Source organism: Magallana gigas, chromosome 2 (assembly GCF_963853765.1).
Source record: "Magallana gigas chromosome 2, xbMagGiga1.1, whole genome shotgun sequence".
NCBI lineage: Eukaryota > Metazoa > Mollusca > Bivalvia > Ostreida > Ostreidae > Magallana > Magallana gigas.
This window is the reverse complement of record NC_088854.1, coordinates 47,302,481-47,319,663: the sequence shown is the minus strand read 5'-3', so window position 1 is coordinate 47,319,663 and position 17,183 is coordinate 47,302,481. Positions and strand designations below refer to the sequence as shown.

The window sequence follows — 17,183 nt, the reverse complement described above, 5'->3', positions numbered from 1 at the left end:
TCAAATTATCTCAAGCACTCAACCAATCTATAGCAACAAAGCTCTGAGTTTTCTTTCCCTTTCATTTTCATTCAATTTCTTTAAAAGGACAATTGACCCAATAGCAGGAGTTTAGATTAGGCACATCTGAAATATTTTTTTCTACTGAGCACCAAAACAGGGCACCTGCCTTTTTTCTCTCCTTCGATTGAGAGTTGCACAGATGACAATTAGAGAGAAGATTTTAACAATGAGCAAGCTCTAGAATGAATTTTTATCAAATAATCCCACAATCTATAGGGATATTATGAAAGAAATTTATTGCTGTGCACATTCCAAAATAAAGTAAATTTTACCTCCAATTTAACTCGTTTGTGTATTTTGAGATAAGATGTTTTATTATTTGTCGGAAAAGCTCGCATTTTTGTCGACGCTTTTGAGGATACAATACGGAATTATCTACATCCCAACAATGATCCGGTTAAGTCCAGGTATGAGGGACGTAAACACCGCCAGGACTGCGGCTGATTAATGAGACACAATGTTTTCATACGGATCACAATCCGAACATCAAATGACAAATCTCTGGAACCCAGACCTCTTTATTTCAGTATTTATTTTTTGGACTGGCTTTTACAGGTACCCGACTTTCTCCTGATTTTTATTCATTTGCTGATAACTCTTTCCATGAATGGAATTTTGTTTAAAGAAAACGAGAAAATATTCAAATAATTTTGATAGTGAATGAAAGAGAGATAGAAAGAGTGAGAGTGGAATAACATTTTCTTCAATAATAAATGATTCGCTTTATGATGTCATGACATATTCTAAGACTAAAGCATTGTAAGGGTAATGCAATAATGGATAAATATTGTATAGAAGGATGGCTCATTACCCATTGGAGAACAATAAAGTTATGATTCCAAGTTGAGAATAAGTGTTGGTCAATGTCATGCTGTAGAAAGGGTCACCATAAACTCACAGGTATATCAATAATGGAGGAGGTCAGGAAGGTCACCATTACCCAGAGTCATTCAGCAACAGGAGACTTCAAAGCACAAACACAAATTCAAACCTTTTCATACATATTTCAAATGGTAGATATCTTGACAACTGAATCATGCATGGCTGAAATCAAGGGAATTCCACTGGACTGACCATGGTCACAAGAATTGGAGCTGTGAGGGGGAAGAGCTGTGCCCTGGCCCTGGGTAGATACATGGTCGGATGGAGGACAATTGTACAAAGGGTGTCTACAGATCAGATAGCAGAGATTCCGTGGGTCAGCCTCAGATCAGAGACCATCGTAAATTAGCCCACTCATACAGATCATCAGGATTGTGGACCTAATTGTTTAACAGCTTGTGACCTGATCAGTCCTCTAATTATTCTATTGTATACCTTTAAAAGATAACTATCTTCTGTTTTTTCGACTGTGATCTTCATTGACCATTGCCAATGAATTGGAGGGGGTGAAAGAGAGAATGGTTAAATTCTTGTCAACAAGAAACGTTTTCACCCTAAAATCTGAGTCACAGCTGATTACAATCTATCTATCTGGCATTGTCAATCTCAATCAAACAATGCACTGTAAAGGGTACAACCAGTGAAAGTCTGGGGGGATAAGACCTTAATCACTAGGTGTGTTATAGCACGCAAGGCATCTCTGCTCATGTGCAGAGACTATCTTGTCTCTTTGAGTGACAAGGCATGCTTCTTTTTTATGTTTGTCTGTGTCTGAGGTACAAAAATATGTTTTTAAGTCCAATAATTCAATGCCTCTAAATGCTTTGCAAACATGCTTAGTTGTAAAGCAATTGAAATTATTTAAAGAATAATTAAAGGGTTTCATGCAACTTCTACTTAAATCTGACGCAAGTTCATTTTTTTAGGCTGGAGATAATATAAATCATTAGAAAACTACCTAAAAATTCACTAAATGCGTGTAGTGTGAGGATGCTCTCTCCCATGAAAATAATATTTCTTCTTGTTTGTTGATAAGCAGTGAGACAATGAGATATCTCATTTCTTATTTCAATCTGTACGGCAGAAGATCTAACCCCGTAAGGTGACAGATATTAGAGATATTGTCATAGGTACCCATTAGTAGCCGAGGTATTCTGGCACCTTGTCTGACGACAAAAAGGAGAAGGCATCCATGTCCTGTACCCTGCAATCAACATATGCAGAATTCATCATTATCATACCCAAACTGTAATTATCACAAGCGGAGGCTTTTATTAACATACTAATCACAGTGACAGGCTGAGCAAAGAAATTCCCGTCAACATTTATCACAATATGACGTGAACAGTCTCTCAAAACAGGATACGCTTGTGAGGAAAAAAAAATCTGAAAATTCCATCGAAACCGAATTTGACGCCAAGTATTGAGTTTGCTGTTACACCGATTCTCAGGAATTGTCAAATTGCCATGGTAACTTTTACCATCAAGAAGTTATTGGGTGACAATCCAGCTGATTTGAAATAATCCTAGGAAGCCAGGATTCTATTTCCCATCATGAAAGCAAATTTCACACGAATAACTGCCAAATTTGCTGCCAATTATTCTGCCATCTATTTTTTTCTATATTCTATTGAATATGAAGCCCCTTTAAAAAAAATTATAGAGAAGGAAATAATAGCATCTGCCAGAACTAGAGTTTGTAAACCCAAATGTAAAATAAATTTGAAAACAATATCTTGAGATTTATATGTTCTGAAAAAACTTTTCTAGCAGATTTTATATTATTTGTTATAATTTTTAAAAATATTCTGAAATAACATGATTCTTTTTTTTTGCTTTTTGGTCAGAAAATTTTTACACAAGATGGCTTTCTTTTTACTATAGCTTTACTATAAGCTAGTAATTTTTAAGTTAAAATTACTATACTGTATATACATTAAGTCTTCAAGGGATTTGAAATTTACTTTGCTAAGTCTTCTGAAAAAAGTTTAATTATCGTGTATAATTATTTTCTGTGTCATTAATCTTTCAAATTTGCATTTTACTTGAACTTGTAGTCCATAATCTAGTCGGTCTTGATTAAATTACTTAAAAGAGATCAAATTGCAGTAAAACGTGGCTTATTTATCCCCCTCTGAATCCGGTTAATCCATTTATCAGAATTTATATAGTCACGCAAAAAAAAGTTTTAAGTTGATGAAACTTGTTTTGTAATCAGGAGCATCTAAACAGAAGTTACAGAAGAAATAAATTGAGCCAGTTGTCTTCGAATTCTGAAGCAAGTCACGTTAGAAACATGTGGAGTTGACATAGCGGCTTTGATGTTTCATAACGTACTCGATGTTTTGAGTGAATTATGTAGAGAAGAAGCATACACAGTGGAGCAGAAAGTCTGTATGGCTTACTATAAATTTGACAGTAAATAACAGGAAATGTTTATCAAATGTCTCAGTGGACACCTGTTTAGTATTATTTTCATGTACATTTTTTATCAGTGTTCCTTGCATCATGTCATACGATGCCCTCCCCAAATGATCTAGAAGATTATAAAGCAACAAATAATTACTCTCATATGAACAAGAAGCTTTTTGGCGCAATTGCTCCATTGAAATATCTCTGGAGTTTCCGCCCACAGGAGACAAAAAATTGCACGCCAGTCTACATAGATTTCTTCATCAAAGACACATGCCTTGAAATTAAGTTGAGGAAATGGAAAAGAAATTTACAACCTCAAAAATAATTAGAAATATCTAAATTATGTATATATTCCCATCAACTTTTTGTCTTACTCCATTAATTTACAAGGGAATTCATGAGCATGGTGTGTTCCTCCGTTACTTTGCATTTTTCTTTTGATTTCTTGACAGTTGTCTTCAATATACCGTTTCAGAACAGCCCCTCCAAAAAGTCTGTTAGATCGTAATATAAAAAACTCCCCATCATGTTCAAAATTAATGTGGGAAAATTTAGAACTTAAATTTGAAAGTGCTAAGATACCAAAAACTGAGGAAGAAAGAAAGCACAACTGTTCTTTTTTGATTTAAAAACAAATACTTTGAAAATTCAAATTTTACAGTATAGAGAGCATCTCTCTTTTAAATGAAATAATTAACTGTGTTCAGCGCAAATATCAAGATATGTACACCGAAAGCTGTTGAAAGATGTGTTTGATAACAGTTTACTGGTTATGAATTATAAGATCCCTGGAGATTCATTACCCATGATCCATACTTGAGATCACCCTATCAGCACCCCCTGATGACAGTACAAATATCTATCTACTTATAAAGGGCTGTCAATCTCCCAAACCAATTAAGGTTTTAAAAAAAAAGTTAAAAAGAATATACATGTGAGCCTCACATGTATAATCTTTAAAACTTTTTTTTGAAACATTGTGAGGTAATTTTTCTATCTTTAATGAATAACAGTGATAAACAACAGCAGAACACCTTTTCTCCAATGTTCTGAACTTTTAAACAATTCCATGTCTTTGACAATGGCAGACAAGGGTGAACTATTGGTTTAGTTCTCTGACCAGAGGCCAGTAATTCAATAACCTCCACAGAATGTCCTGTCCATTCCAAATGGAGTTTATTCCATTATTCTCCCAGTGTTCAGGTAATTGGGTTTAATGTGATCTAAGATGTCCTACCATTAAGACCATCATTACAATTAAATATAACCGCCATTAACGTATATCGCTCTTTGTCCATCAATTGAACTGTTCTTTATTCGGAGGCCAGGACATTTTGGATTTACTGTAATAAAGTACCACTGGTGTTTTTCCTCCAAAGAAACTAATTTACAGGAGATTAATAGAGTTTGAGAAACAGTTGGTCAGTAATAAGAAGTTTGGAGCCTGGGTGAGGAATGACCCATCCTGGGGCAAATTCTGGGGTCCCAGCTTGAAGTGTCTGACCTCAGCTTGAAGTGTCTTAGTAAATGAAGAGAAACAGAAACGTTCATTAATCACATTGACAACAATCTGATTAAAATTTAAAGAAGAACTATGAATCCTGTTGTTTTTGGGACTTTTTGTTTTGGTCTCTGACTCTCAGAAGATTCTTCTATATAATGACCATCTTAAAAAAATGGAGCCAGAACGATAAGAACAAGCCCCCAAAACACTGTGAACCAAATATACATGGTTTAAATTTCCCAACCGTAGCCATCTGAAGATAAAAAATTGAAAATAAGAACCAGTTTTGATACTTTAGTTAATGTGGTACTAGTCCAATTTTCCACCAGACACCCCTTAATCCCTGCATGTGGAGAGGATTGCTCTCTGTCAGCCCTCAGTGAGAGGCTGTTGATGTTAACATTATTACAGAGCTTTAATCGCCTCAATCTTTTTCTTCCACTGTCTTGATGAAAGTGATAACATTCTCGCCTGATGGTCAGTTGGAGAAAAAGGGGGAGAGAACTGGCACTTTGTTTATCCACTCCCAGCAGGCTGCAGTAAACTCATTAGGGGAGATCACTTAGATAAAGAAAACCCTCGGACAGACAAAGGGAGATCAGTGTGGTGATAAGGGGAGATCACTCAGGATCAGTGAGAATAGAATGCACTGCAATATACAGTTTACTTGAAGGCCAGAAAAATGGCCAGTTTCTGTTTCACATTGTGATAAAACACAAAATGTGACTATAGTGTGAACAGTCTGTTTCATGATCAGCCCCATTTCCAAGACTTGTAAGAGAAAGCTAGAAAAGTACCGGTAAACCATCGAATAAAAAATGTATTGAATAATTATTCAACATACATTAAAGAGTTTTATGCATCTCTTAGAATTACTTTAGAATAGCAAGAAAATAGGACAGTGTCTTTAAGAATGCACTGGGGATACTCTGTTCCTTGCATTAGATATTACAGAAGAGAACACTGCTGGCTTTCTGCAGCAAGCAGAAAGATTCAATGGTTTTAACACTTGGACATGAAAAGAATTTGGCTCACATGATAAGAGACATTCAACTTCTATATACCCATGGTCAATTGACTCTTAGTGAAGAGACTGTGCACTGTTCCTCTGAATTAACTTGAAACTTGCTGTTTGAAGCATTTCCAGTGCAAGATCAAACAATCCTTTTGAAAAGCTTTCCCTTACCAATATAATAGAATATTGAAGTTTTTGGAATTTATGAAATAACTACGGTAGTTTTTGACTGAAAACCAAAAAAAAAAGGGGGAGGGGGTTCTGTCATAAATATTGCATCATCAAATTCATCAGAGTTGCTAATGACAAAAATGTTGTTCTCTGTTAAACTCATTTCCTGCCAAAACCTCAGATGTGATTAAATTTTGCATTTGAACAACGGATCATTCAGTGTATAAGCTGCTGCTATTGTTTATAAAACATCTGACAATTCCACTACTGGAATCTGTAAACACTATCAACCGAATCCCCTCACTGCTGAAGCTCAGGACATACAGCCATAAACACCATCAGACGGCCTGACACAGGGCAAATCACCAATTGACGACAGACAAGCTCCCCCTATACATCCCCTGTTCACACAACCTATAAACACTGTTACCAGTACACAGCCATTACATGGATCTGGGTTTTTTGAAGTTTTAATTTTATACAAATTCTGTTGATGGAAGTATTTGTAAGAGACATTTCGCAGACTGGTACGAGTCAGTTTTTAAAATGACCATTTTATTTTTTTCGAGGGACAAATTACCCTGGCATCGTGAGAAATAATTCATCTGAATTCAATGACCACCTGTACATCACCTGTCATACCTGGGTCATGATATACAGGTGTATGTCAGGTAGTTAGGACCTGTTAATGACATAGGTGTACAAAAGATGCTCCTTTTGTGTACATGGTCAAGAACCACTACAAAAGTTAACACCAAATCTGAAGAAGATTCCATTAAAAATTAGGTCATTCATGAGTATGTACCTACAGATGAGCAGAGGGTAGTGTACTGCTAAACTGACCTTAGTCACAGGTTTTTGTTGACCAATGAGATACTCATGCTTTGTAGCCAAATTTTTCAAATTTCATTTCGCCGTACACATAAATGAGTTACTTTATAGCTCCCATTGAATAAATTGAATATTAAATGATGTAGACTAGTTGTATCATTCATGTACAAAAACATAATAATGTAACATTTATTTATAGACTACATAATTACATACCAATAATTAACAAACTACATAAATTATGTACCAATTATCTATAGACATACATCTGGGTTTCATTGTTTCCTATTTCTTTATACCATAAATTCCTAATTAAATGCGAGAAATGAATATCTGCGTAAAATCGCGTGAAGAACCATTCGCGGATTTTAAATCTCATCATTATTTTTTGAGAGCTGAAAACAATAAGAAATAAGGAAAAAAGTCCCATGTGCGTGATTTTATATTATTGCTATTTGATCCAAATAGCAAGGTCGCGGAATTAAGTACCCGCTGACTTACTTTTCTACGGAGGAATCAGTAGCCTTGTGGGCCCAGTGGGTGAAGGTGCCCAGCACTCCAGACAAGAGGTCCCCTTGCCCCCCACATCTCCGGGGCGACCCTTCAGCAGTGCACACTAAAGCTGAAAAAAGCAGAGAATATATCAAATTCATACATTATGTATATTGGTAATGTAAATTTTGTAAAACTTGGGTAGGTATCCTCTAGTATTGTTTCAAAGTAAAAATTAAAGTGAATCGCTGGCAAACTTGTAATATTAAGAGATAAAATAATTTGGTACATAAGGCAGCATTTTTTTTAGCAAAAAAACCCAAATTCTTACTTTCAAAACTGGCTTTCATTAAATATCAGTTACCGGTATTTATAAATATCAAACAACAGAAAATAATTTTTGTGCTTTTAGGAAAAATAAAATTATAAAGGTATGTTTATTTATGATCAGTTTTAACTTTTTAGAGAGAAAATTACCTGGTACACCCCTTATAAAAAATTCAATTAGCATTCCTCATTCAAGATTATTTATTAAAATAGTTTCTGTATAATTCTTTGAAAGTCAAGCACCCCCCCAAAAAACTCCCTGACCCCCTAACTATTGAAAAAAATAATCTTCTTGGCGTGTGGAAGGATGTAAAATAAATGTCTTTAAACTCTCCAAGTATTCTAATGACTTCCCGCCTTCTCACGGTTCTAGGGGGTGATAATCGTATGTTTTTCGAAGGCAATGCTAGATAACCTACCATATGTTTTCCTCTGTCTGAATTGTCATAAAAACAGTTTAGCAGAGTTTATACATAGATCAAATCAACCAATTTCCATCTGTCAAAAGGATAGCTTAACCAATTTTTAGAGGTCTTGGAACGAGAGAATATATCTATCAACTTCTGAAGATCTCCGAGACACGGCATGGTTGAGTAGCAACAGCTAACATCAACCGACCGCTTCTTGACTGGTGAAAAAGGATTTCATACAGGAAAATCCCTCCATCTTCATAACTATGAGTTATTAGAACAACTGCTGTAATTACTCTTTCATATTTGAGGCTACGATGTATTGTGAATCAAAATTCAAAGGGAAATATTTATTATTTTTCAACTCCCAAGATGGAAAGCCACTGTAGCAACCCAATATCCCCTATGGGACACAGAGAATTAACTTCAAACTAACTTCAACTAATTTCATTAATTGTACATTTTCTATTAAATAGTAAACAAGAGAAAAGCTGTCAATGTGATAGCAAACTGGGTGTTCTTTTGTGTGAACAGAATCCATAAACCATTTGTAGATCCCATATTGATAAACACTACCTATCCAGGAAAATGGGGTACTCTACATGCAATATTTTGCAAAAAAAATAAACGACTCAGTTCAACAGCTGGTATATTTTTGCATAAATTATCAAAAATCAAAGTAATCTACACATCTCTAATATTTGTACAATTGACCTGCAAAACAAAAAACTTACTATCCTGAAAACTGTAGGAGGAGTTCCTTGTATCTGTACAATAGGGGTACTCTATATGCAATATTTTGCAAAAAAATTACTAAGAACAACAGCTGGTTTTTTGAGTTTTTTTTGCAAATTAAACAAAAATCAAAATTCAAGTAATATGCACATCTCTAATATACAAGTATGTTCAACTGATCTGTAAAAAAAACAACTTCCTATCCTGAAAACTGTAGAGGGTATTGTCTGTACAAAAGGAATACCCTTTCAGCATCTGATCACCTGCCACTTTCCCATATCAATAACTCAATTTTTCCTATGGAAAACCCAGTTAACAAAAATGACAACACTGTTTTAACAATTTCTTTTTCTGAAACTGGAATTTTCAAAAAAATATCATACATTTTGTATTCAAAATGTAAATGGAATATGCTTGCATTCAACCCTCCTAGATCTAATCTAACTTGTTAACATTTAATTGTCTTGTTTTACATAAGAACTCCGTTATTCAAAAACAATTTTGTATTTTTAACATCTTATGTTCTCTCATGCTTATTTCAGTTAAAACATCAAGCTATTTACTGGTAAGTAAAACATATATTAAATTCTTTTCTGCAGTTTAAGGCAATATGTGTTATAACTTTGCTTATTCAATGCATACCAGGTTCTCCTATATTCACTCAAGGTTACCCGTACTTTATACACTGAGTACCTGTTTTGTATGAGTACCAGTACAAATATTCGGTTATGGAATTTTAGTTGAAATTGAAACAAGTTTTCGTAATGAAGTTCTGAAAAATTGCTGTTTTTTTCCAAGCCCCAAGTGCCTGCACCTGTTGTTCATTGTTTTCCAAGACTTTGAGAGGTTGTTGATGTGTTTCATTCTTTCTTTTTCAGATGTCTGCCAGCTACAAGAATTATAAATGTTTCTGGTGGCATTCCTAACCCCTGGTTTCTGATATGTATTGCCAGTGTCTCTCATAATCTGTTTTCACAGCAAATGAACTGTACATAAAGTCATTAGCGTCCTGACAACATGTGCAGAACTTAATATTTTTCCTGGATGCTTATCGCCCCTGAAGAATGGTCAATGTTAGCGGTGGGTCCCCCTCCTCAAGCAGCTTTTGTCAAATGCATAAACATTTCAGCAATGGAGGCTTTTTGGAGATACTCGCTTGATAAAAGCTTCTCTGAAGTAACGCAGGACAGAAACGCTGTCACCTAGGCCTAAAATTGTGGTCGGAATTATCATACTCTATCTGCACTTTTATCTCAGAACATTTCACAGAGAATAAAACCCGAATAAATACGTCTACTAAAGAGTCATAAATCAATTACCAGTATGATTACAATGTTAGACTAATTAGATTTGAGGGTATAATGAGAGTTTATTGTACAGAATTCGTAAAAGGAAGAGAGACCCAGGTGTGAACTTTGCCAGAATTTTCTCTGCCTGAACAAGACTGTCGGTAAAATTACAAATATTGGTGATTAACTGCAGCCAGCCTCAGCTGCCGCAGTGGGTGAAGAACATTAATAAATGCGAAAATTGGAAGAATATCTCACTAAGGTCGAAAGAAAAAGATGAAATGAAGCCAGCAATTGCATCATCATTTACATGTACCCTAACCGCTCAAACTGCAATATACCATTGTCACCATCGGAGATGATGTCATCCTCTCCTTTCTGAACAATGGTCACGTTCCCCATTTTACGACTCAAAATGTTGACGTTTCCGACCATATCGTCCCCATGAGGTTTGTGTCCAACCTGAAACAAAAAAAAGTACCAAAATTAAGACTCCTTATGATCATTCAGTTTTTATTGTTTTTTTTTTTTAATTAAAATAAAGGTGACTTCATTTTCGAAGCCAAGCAGGAGACCATGAAAAACATGAAGAGAATAAAGTTAAATGTTCAAACAACTTTCAACATTTAAAAAAAAAAAAGTTGTCTAAACAGAAGTATTTCTACCAAAATTGAAGTGTCTAGACAACTTCATTTGTAAATTGATTGTCACAATCTGTGCAAAAGTTAAAGAAGGGAGTTTCAATAGTAGCGGTAGTGAACTATATAAATGTGTATACTAGTAAAAAAAATACTAGAAAGAAAACTGTCATAAAACATGATCCATTTGTGTGTGTTCAATGTTTGTTCATAAAATTAAGCAATTTTTTATTACTGTAATATATGTACATGTATTCCAATCCTAAACCAAATAATTCCAGATTTGCCAGATGGAAATATGTATGGGAAATTGTTAATAAAATTACCATACAAGTAATATGATTGTGAATAACCATTTTTATCATTAAAAATAAAATAACTGACATCAATACATGAAGATCATTCTTTAACCAAATGTTGTATTTTCCTAACACAGGCATAAAAAATGTAAATGGACCAAAATTTACTGTCATATAATCTCAAAGAAATTCTTTTGTGTGTATGTGGTAAGTGTGTGGTGAGAGAGAGAGAGAGAGAGAGAGAGAGAGAGAGAGAGAGAGAGAGAGAGAGAGAGAGAGAGAGAAACTGTCCTTAGACTTAAAGTCCACAAAATCTACAACATAAATTAATTCTACAGGAGGATTCCTTTTTATTTGCATTCATATTGCAAAATATGAAGAAAGAATTACAGTGCTATCAAAAATCATTATTTGGTTTTATTTCATCAAAATGATGTTTGAAACCATGAAAAGTACCAACTAACATTGGATACATTGTTCCTATAAGATAATTATTTCATCTTAATATATTTATAATAGAAAAATTCAGTGCAGTGAGGTAAACTTTAAACAGTGGCTGATAATGCCATGGTGTCAGATATTTGTAATGCGTTTGTAATGGCCAGTAGTGAAGCTCTGTTTATTTACTCTCCCAGGGGGATAGCTACTGTGGTAAATATTTATCACGTAGATGTGTTTGATGCTTGTTTATCTTCATCATTCTCTGCAGCCCTTACCAAACCCAGTGAAAAGTTCCGGGGATTTATTAATATAAAAGTATTTGGCCCTTTAACAACATTTGGCGAGTAATCATACAGATTTAGAGGTATATCTGGGTAATTTCTTTAACCATAACACCCTTACAAAAATACACAAATAAATTATTTTTGCTTCCAACCATATCATGACATATGGTCCAGGTTTCTAATTACGCATGCTGTTACATCTTTTTTTCATTACTTTTTTTTTGTATCAAGAAATCTTGAGCATTTGAGGTGAATGAATATATCTTCATGCGAAGTAAAATATCACGCTTTTATTCATTATACATAACTCTTTACAGTATTTTTATGTTTTCTTTAATACTTCATTTGAAATTTTCCAGAAAGATGCCTCTTTTACATTCTAGCATATCCATGCATATAAAAAGCAAACTCATTACAAAAACTACCATAGATTTATTGCCAAAAAACTAAACTTGATGAGACAAAAAAATCAGCTTGCTCACAAAATGAGACTGCATGCGACTTTGATAAAGTACTGGAGTCGCTAAAACCGGCTCCATATAGCTCCTCTTCTTTAATTATTGCAGCCTTAATTTACATTCCCTCTCAGAACAACAGAGTCAAATTATAACTTTTTTTAATCATGCCTTGAATTTATTGATCCTCCCCTCTGCGACTTCTCTCGGTGGGTGACCAATAAACTAAATGATTGATTGTCAGGCCCCTGATTAATTATTAATCCCATCAATTATGGGGCCTCATCTTAGCTGCTGAATTATGCGCCTGTCAGCATCTAATGATCACGACTTCACTGAACTCGATGGGCAGAAAAAATTCTCATCAACCTTAATTTGGGCAAAATGAGAGTCCATATCTGTAGAGATGTCCCCTAAATCAGCTATGGCCCACTGAGTCACCCTGTGTTTAATGCTCACTGACCAAAATAAACTCTCACTTCCCCCTTCTGGAGAAGTCAATTTCAGTTCCAGTAACCCAATTTCTAAAGATTATTTATGATGAGAAAATGGTTATAAAATAATTATATGCATCGTTGAAAATTTCTCATGTACCCTTTGGAACTTTGTACTTTTTTTTAAATATTGGTTTAGAATGACCTTAACATGATTTGAGCTCAATATTTTTTTTTTTCTTTTTCTTTTCTTAATGTCTAATTTGGTTTACATGTATATTTTAATGCTTTGTAAAAATTTGAAAGTCAAATATTAAGCTTACAAGCAAGATACAGAGTTTGAAAGTCTTTGTTTTGTAGACAAAAGCAGAGTCTTGTTATTGTTTACATATTTGTTGTATTGATATAGGTTTCAATCAGATGTTGCCCATTTTTGTTAAAAATAGTATTTATGAACCAATTAAATCAGTGTAACATTATTTTGTCAAAGAAATGGTAATTTCAGACTCTAGCTTTGTTTACTTAACAATGAATTCTTACCTCTGTATCCTGCTTTTAACTTGACCTCTAACATTCAAATTTTGGTCAATCATTCAAAATGCACAAGTAAATATTTTTATTATACAAGTTGTACATAAAAAAAATAGTATCTTTGCTCTCAAATCGTGGCTAGGTCCCCTTAAACAAAAACTCTTCACTCTCTGATTCTGAATTGGGCCGATTTAAATTCAGCATTATTTCATCAATTACAATAAAACATCTTCAATTACTAATATAAAAAGTATTTTGGTGCAAAACTTATACCAGTTATAAAGATTTTAGGCACCAACAAATCATCAAGTACTTTAATGTGATATACATTGCTTAACGCAGTCCAAGGGGCATTACTCTGCAGAAACCCAATATATTAAAACTGATGATATAAACTCAATTTATCTGAATCAATGAATTTACAATGTTGAATGGAAATTATATTTCTATGAAACTTACTGATGGTATACATGAATCAACAAATACACTGCACATTTAGAAATCTGACAAACATGTTTTACCTAGTTGACAACACACAATATCTAGCATTATGTATATATTACTGTTACAATAGATTCCTAATTAAATGCAAGATTATTATCCGCACAATATCGCGGGAAGCAGCCCTTGTGGATTTTAAAATCATGCTTTTATTTTTCAGACAGTTTTGAACTACAAGAAATTATAACAAAAAATTGGTGCTCAAGATTTTATATTCTAGCGATTTGAAACAAAATAGCAGAATCCTGCATGGCTGCGTTTTACAAAAGAACTTATGACAAAGTCGTAAATATTTCAGTGTCAAGGAATGGTGTTTAATGAACAAAACTATATATATACAGATATTCTGAAGTCCATATTAACATTTGACAGTTATGAAAATAAAACATTGATTAGTTTGTTATTAATTAGCATTCATTCATTTGGTCGTAAGTTCTTTTGTAAAATGCAGTCTTGAACTAAATACTCGCGTAAAATAAGGAATTAAGAGTACCCAATTAATGTTGGTTGGATGATATCTAACTAATATGTATGCAGACCTACCATTTTCTCAAACAATCGTTCAAACTCCACTTTGTTAGGAGTGAGGATGGCCTTCCTGTAGCCGGTGATGATGGAGGGATCCTCAGTTATCATGTGGAGACCGTCCTGTACGAAAAGGGGGGATACCAAACGTAACATTGGGAATAAAAGTAGAGTACAGAGAATATTGCTGTGCATTTCTTAATTAATTCACCATAAATGAACCACAATGTTTTATTATGAAGCGAAAAAAATCTGACTACAATATCTCTATAAACTGCATGTATTATATGTGTGCTTGCAATCACATGTACTAGCAATATCATTATGTGGTAATTTTTAAATTGTTCAAATATAAATAATCTCTGGATTTTAAGAGTTGTTTGCTTCTATGTATTCACATACAACTTAATTCAAAGTGTGAATTTATATATCAAACTAATGAGCCTTATTGCTTAAATCTTGGGGCTGCATTAATAAGATAATTTCATTTCTTTTAAAAATTGATTGTAAACTAGTAAATTGTTGTAAAATCACTGTAAAATTACAGTTTCACTTCACAGATTCACAGAACACTTACAGCGTCTATCACCAATGGAAGATCCTGTTTTTTTGCCTGCAACACTATGTCCTGAGAAAAGAAAAACATGCCGAGAGTAGATAAGGGAGATAATTCATCTAAAGAGTACCCATTATATAAAATGTCTTACTGGTAATTTTAAAGAAAACTTTACTTTTTAAAATTTTTTTTGATTTGAATTCTACGCCGAACCTTATGCGCATAATTTACACACATGTAACAATTTGTTATGTTACCTGTTGTCAAGTGTGTTGTTAATGCTGAGGGTAATAGAACGGATTATCAACTGCGTCTAAACCAATCAGATATCAGTATTTAACATGAAAATATAATGAAACAAAGTACAGTACTGTAGAGACCGTTACCTTGGTATTGTTCAGTATCTGCCTGTCCCTCCCCAGACCCGGTCCTATCACCAGGACATGCAGTCTCTCTATCCAGCTCCCAATCTCTTGACCAGCTGAGGCACTGTCCCTAAAAAAAAACCCCAAATCATTATCATTTATTTATCAGGTAATTTATATGCCTTTTGAAAATAAGAATGTGATCAGAATTCGTGCAAAATCTAAATCAATATCTGGTAGGGGAAGAGCAGGGGGAAAATGATCTTTAAATTATTTGCATGTTTTTAATATATTATACTAGATGATCTAGCCCCTCTATCCTGAATAATTAAATTGTGATTTTGTCCTTCTTTAAAATCAGTTGGGTTTAATTCATTTATTTTTTTGTGGAGGGGGGGGGGGGTTGTTGTTGTTGGGTGAAGCCTCTATTTGTGATTGGGCACAAATAACACTTGGTCAAAATTGCCATGTACATATAAATATAGTAAATATTTTTTATACGGTATTCTTGGCAGGTAGATCACAGTTACTTTTTGTATATAGTGTTCATAGCATCCCTGTGTAGATACTAGTCGTGTACTTACAGATAAGGCAGAACAATGAGCTCAGGGCTGTAAGACTTGATGGCTGTAGCTGCTCCATCTGTGCAGAAAACATAGGACAGGTCACATCCCTGTAAAAAAAAAACACCAACAACTCAAATACATCTAAATAAATACTTGTAATGGAGATCAATTAATAAGGACAGGCTATATCCTATTTTATTAAAAACCAACCAAACAAACAAATCGGAGTGTATGAAACACATTAGGCGGATCCCTGTTGACCAATCTTATTCAATATACATATGCATTACATATAATTTTTTTCTGATTTATATTGTTGATACCAAAAGCTCTGCAAATCAGTCTTGGCAAAAAACTTTACATCATAATTAGAATACACTATATTCCAAACTTGTGGGACTTACAATTACAATTCTCACTGGCGTCGGAAGCAAATTGAAAGTGGGGGGGCTAGAAAATATTGAGAAAAACGTAATTCCCAAAATTGTGGAAATCCTAATCCGGGGGGGGGGGGGGGGGGGGAGTATACCTATGCTTCCAAAACAAAATAACCTTACTTAATAGTATGCTTCTGAATCCAACTTCTCAATCTTTCAAGGTAAATTTATGAACAACACTCTTTCCTTCAAGAAAAAGTGGGGGGGGCTGAACCCTCTATCATGCTATGTTTCTAATGGTTAGGTATAACTTTGCAAAAAAAAGTGGGGGGGCTAAGCCCCCCCTAGCCCCCCCGGTTCCGACGCCTATGATTCTCATTTACTTACTACTTTCAGGGCTGATATTGCAGCATAATATGGAGCTCCGGTGTACCTTGGAATAAGATAAGAATACTCTAAGAGACTTTTAATCCAATGATGTTCAAACTTTGGTTTAAATCAAAATTAATTGCACTATTTAAATTTTTTATTCATAGGATGGCAAGAAAGTGTTTCCAAAAAAAAGGCTTTTGAATTCAAGGACACGTTCTTACTCCCTACATCCACCAATGATTCCAATTCTACCCATCATTCCTTTGTGGAAGTCATTAGAAAGAGGAGGCACAAAGGATCTAACCATTCCAAGCAGCTGGATGGGAATAGTATGAGAGCGGTTGTGTGGAATAAACAGAGGTCTATTACCTGAAATATGAATAATAGGCATGAATAACAATGATTTAGTATCATTCCATTAGCGTTTTGGTCTTTAAACAAACCGTACATAGCTTATGCAGTTTCTTTTCAAAGTGTCTAAAGAAGTAAAGAAATGAACTACGTCTTTAGTGATAACCACTATATCTAATTTCACAGATCTATCAAAGCGTAGATGATGAAAGTCACAGACAATAGTTCATACCATGAGGTAGTAAGCGAGTTTTCCCTGCTAAATACACAACCAGACTTGACAAGGAAAACATTTTGTAGTTAATTCAGAAATTTGCTTCTTCTCAGACAACCTTGTTTCACTTTCGATATTTT

General features: G+C 34.3%; 1 protein-coding gene across 1 annotated transcript; it reads right to left on the bottom strand.

Annotated features, from left to right (window-relative positions):
• Nucleotides 1-2,082: 2,082 nt before the first annotated feature.
• On the bottom strand, nt 2,083-17,122 carry LOC105336406 (ATP-dependent (S)-NAD(P)H-hydrate dehydratase). Its single transcript, XM_011440716.3, has 10 exons — nt 17,062-17,122; nt 16,700-16,847; nt 16,494-16,539; nt 15,748-15,836; nt 15,185-15,293; nt 14,820-14,870; nt 14,261-14,365; nt 10,476-10,596; nt 7,383-7,503; nt 2,083-2,149 (listed from the first exon to the last, which is right to left on the bottom strand). Exons 1-10 carry the CDS (start codon nt 17,120-17,122, stop codon nt 2,083-2,085), a joined length of 918 nt encoding a protein of 305 aa, XP_011439018.3.
• Between the last annotated feature and the right edge of the window lie 61 nt (nt 17,123-17,183).